General features: G+C 40.3%; 1 protein-coding gene across 2 annotated transcripts in view; it reads left to right on the top strand.

The window, feature by feature from the left end:
* The window catches only part of RASA3 (RAS p21 protein activator 3), a 194,720-nt gene that overhangs the window by 35,620 nt on the left and 154,920 nt on the right, over window positions 1-4,180 (top strand). For both annotated transcript variants that reach the window (XM_006883814.1, XM_006883813.1), the window contains exon 3: window positions 3,643-3,746. In XM_006883814.1, the coding sequence (XP_006883876.1) occupies window positions 3,643-3,746 (104 nt within the window). The remainder of the gene's footprint in view (window positions 1-3,642; window positions 3,747-4,180) is intronic.

Here is a 4,180-nt window from a genome sequence, read left to right as displayed (position 1 = left end):
TGTGAACTCACTGGATGACAGCGGATCCCTGAGGGGCAGTTCTAATCTGTCCTCTAGGGCAGCTGTGACTGTGAACTCACTGGATGACAGCGGATTATTTTCTTCTATTTTACCAAACAGTTCACTTTCTAGATTGCCTTCTGGATTATGGTGAATCAGAGGAGGAAAGTCGGTAGCTGTTCCAGCTGAAGCACAGGAAGAGTTAGGGGTGAGGCCTCGATGTGGGGAGAAGGTTTTTAAGTGTACAGTTCAATTTTTAGTAAGTTTACAGCACAGTGTAACTGCCACAGTCCAATTTTAGAACACTTCAGAAAGTCCCTAAAATCCTTTTGCAGCCACCTCCTTCTTACTCTTACTCACGGGCAGCCTCTCATTTACTTCCTGTCTGTGTGTGCTCACCTTAGCTGGACATTCCCTGTAAAGGGAATCATTAAAAAACATAACCAAAAAACATCAAAAACCAGATCTCTTGCATCAGGCTTCTTTTGATTAGTGTATGTTGTAACATAGATCAGGACTTGTTCTCTTTTATTGTGAAATGGTTTTCCATTATTTTATTTTTGTATATAGCTTTTTGTTTCTCTCCTTACTGGCTGCTGTTCATTGCCAAATTGCTTTCCAAAGAGGCAGTGCCACTTTATTTTATCACCAGAAGTGTACGAAGATTGCAATTTCTCCACATCCTTACCAAAACTTGTGACTGTCTTTTTCATTAGAGCCAATCTAGTAGGTATGAAATGATAATTCACAGTTTTAATTAGTATTTCTCTGTTGACTAGTTATGTTAAGAATCTTCTATATGTTTATAAGGCATTCATCTTCTTTGGTCATATCTTGTTGTTATGTGCCATTGAGTTGCTTGTGACTCATAGCAACCCTATGTACAACAGCCCTAAACCCTGCTCTATCCTGTGCCAATTGCACTGTCTCTGACACACCTACTCGCATTACCCCAGTCACTGAATCAATCCATCTCATTGGGTCTTCCTCTCTCGCATTGTCCATCCACCCTCCCAAGCATGACGGCCCTCTCCAAGGAATGGTCCCTCCTTACGACATGTTCAAAGTATGTTAGATGAAGCTTCAGAATCCTTGCTTCCAAGGAGCAGCCTGGTCTCACACTCTCTAGGATGAATCTGTTTTTTTCCCCCTAGAAGTTCGTGGTGTATTCAATACTCTTGTCCAGCACCACAGCTCAAAGGCATTTCTCCTTCTGTCATCCCTAGTCATTGTCCAGCTTTCTGATGCATAGCTAGTAATTGCAGAGACTGTGGCCTGGATCAGGTGCACCTTAGTCTTCAGACTGACAGTGTTTCCTTGCTCTGTTCTCGTGACTTCCTCCTGTCCAAGTATAGTTTCTCGTAAGCATAATCAAGTGTCTGGGTTTCCCATTCTTTTCAGAGTCAGCCACATATATGCTTAAATATTTTACCTATTTTAAAAAATTAAGTTTCTTGTGTTATTAATAAATTTAAGTATTTTAAATGTCCATTTGTTTCTTAACAGGTAAACAATTTGCAAATATTTTCTTTCAATCTGTGGCTTGGTTCCCCCCTCCCCCGCCACCCACCTTCCTTAGAGATATTTTAAAGTGCACAGATTTTAATTTTTATAAAATCTGTTTATACATTTTTTCTTTCAGTTATACTGCTTTTTCATTTTTTTTTTATTTGAGCAAAAGCTTGCAAATCATACTTTTTTTAATGGAAGCATTCATGCACTTTTTGTCTGATCAACCTTTTTATATATTGCCTTTCCCTTCACCCATCTACTCTACTTACTAATGTTTACTCTCCTCTTCATTCCCAAAGTATGTAAGACAAGGCTTCACCATCCTTGCCTCCAAGGAGCACTCTGACTACACCTTCTCCAAGTCATACCTGGTTGTTCTTTTGGTAGTCCATGAAATATTCAATATTGTTTTCCCACACCACAGTTCCAAGGCATCAGTTTTTGTTCTGTCATCTTTATTGTCTAGCTCTCAGACGTAGAGCAACTTATCAAAAAGATCACAGCTTAGATAAAGTGCACCTTAGCCCTCAAACTCGTTGCTTCTCAGTAGTTGTAGTTTGGATAGGACCTGGAGCAGAAGCTATTTGTTTCACCAGAGGACCTTATTTTTATTTCAGAAGTACTGAGATGTGAAGGGGAGAAGGGTATATTTTAGAATTAATAAAATGTAGTCTTAGAATTGTCTGAGTTGGGAATTAATCCTCTCTTTCTCTCTTTTCTGTCATCGCATCTTTGCCATTCATAATGAAGTTGTACCATGAGACATACATAGTTCTTTCTTTTTGTGCTTTGAAGAGTATACATTCTTCTTTCTGTTGTCTTCAACAGATGTTACATACTGTTACAGTTCTTACATGACTGATTTACATGTTTCCCATTTTAGACCTTAGCATAAATATACACGGAAATGGATCATATCATATTTCAAGGTAATTGAGAGTGTGTGTATGCCCTAAAACCTTTGCTAGAATTCCTCAGCATTCCCTGCGGGCCCCGGGTGGTGTCGTTTTTCTTGTATATGTGCTGTGGCTTTAATGAACCACCTTTTCCTCAGCCCAGCCTTGTGTCTGACCAGAACAATGGGAAGGTTCGTTTAATAAAACCCAGTGGCTTTCTGCCTCTTAATTAGAATTAGCAATTTATTTTTGCGTTTCCATCTGTGGAGCTTGCTGCGTCTGTCAGGGTGATTCATGCGTGGGCTGAGGTAGGCAGCAGAACTGGGTGAAGGGCACGATCAGTTGTGGCAGAAGGAGGGTACTCTCCCAGGGAGAGAGAGAAGTGGCTGCCCAGTCAGGAGTCTGCACTGAATCATGGGATAAGGAGCATCAGTGAGCTGATGTCATGAAACCAGCGTGTTGTCTTTTACTTCTGACATATCAAGTGAGCGCTACTGCCCCTCCCTCAAAACAGTCCCCTGCAAATCATTATAGCAGTCCTTTAGTATTTGGTTTAAGTAATAGAAATCATTCACCACAACCTTTGTCAAGCTTTCTTATGTTCCTAAGTTGTCAGTTGAATCAAGTCTACTAATGAAACATTGTTAACATACCTTTGAGATGGTTAATAATTCCAAAGGGGACAATAATCTCCTAAGACCTTTTAAAAGTCTGATAACCATTGAGTTCATCATTACCCTAGTTAAAAAATTGGAGTTTCGTGTCCATCAAATGAAACACAACATAGAAAATGTTCTTGTGGTGCATTTCAAAAGTATTATGTACAAGTGCCTGTATGATATACATGTACATGGTAAAAGCATTATGTACTACTGAGTTCTGCTGGATTAGTGGTAAGGAGTCATGCTGCCAAATGAAAGCAGGTGGTTTGAATCCACCAGCTGCTCCATAGGAGAAAGATGAGCAGTCTCCTCCCATGCAATTTCCATGCTCGAGGGTCAGCAATGAGTCGGGTCCAATTCGATGATACAATAACAACAACATGTACCTGAGAACAATGATAAGAGTTTTCAAGACCATGAAAAGCTTCAGTCGAAGAGTTAAGACGTGGAGGACAAGTTGTACACAAGTAGCACTGTCCAGGGAATGATTAGCAATGTTGGCCTGCCCAGTAAAAAGTACAGCTAACACTGTGGCGTACATTCTAAGGATGCTCTTTATCTTTCTTTTCCAGCCCCTTCTATGGAGAAGACTTTTACTGTGAAATTCCTCGGAGTTTTCGCCACCTGTCCTTTTACATTTTTGATAGAGACGTTTTCAGGAGGGATTCTATCATTGGTAAGTATCTAAAAGGATGCTTGCTCATTTTCCGATCTTCTGAGCAGATAAGGTGTCAACTAAACTTTCTCCCATTACCCATTTGGGAAATGCCTAGCTTCACTCTTGTCTCTTCGTTCTGGAGATTTCAAGTTCCTCACCTACATAAGAGTTGTTTGGTTCCGTTATCTATGAAGGCCTTTTATGCCTGTTGAGAGCAACCACTCCCTGTGTTTGTGCTTGTAGGTCGATTGATTTGTAGAGTTTTACCAGAATAGACTGAAATGTATGAAATTTGCTTGCAAGTGGTTGTGGTTGTTAAAGTGAAGGGATAGATATCAGTGAGCAGAGAATAGAGGAACAACAGATTAGCGTTTGACTCCCTAGTTTATGTATTTAGGAAGCTCTGGTGGTCCAGTGGGTAAGGAGTTGTGCTGCCAACCCAAATGCAGACA

The sequence above is a fragment of the Elephantulus edwardii genome, unplaced genomic scaffold (assembly GCF_000299155.1).
Source record: "Elephantulus edwardii isolate Elephantulus edwardi_28Jun2011 unplaced genomic scaffold, EleEdw1.0 scaffold00030, whole genome shotgun sequence".
In the NCBI taxonomy this organism is placed as follows: domain Eukaryota; kingdom Metazoa; phylum Chordata; class Mammalia; order Macroscelidea; family Macroscelididae; genus Elephantulus; species Elephantulus edwardii.
Note: the sequence above shows the minus strand (reverse complement) of the source record. Positions and strands in the feature narration are given on the sequence as shown.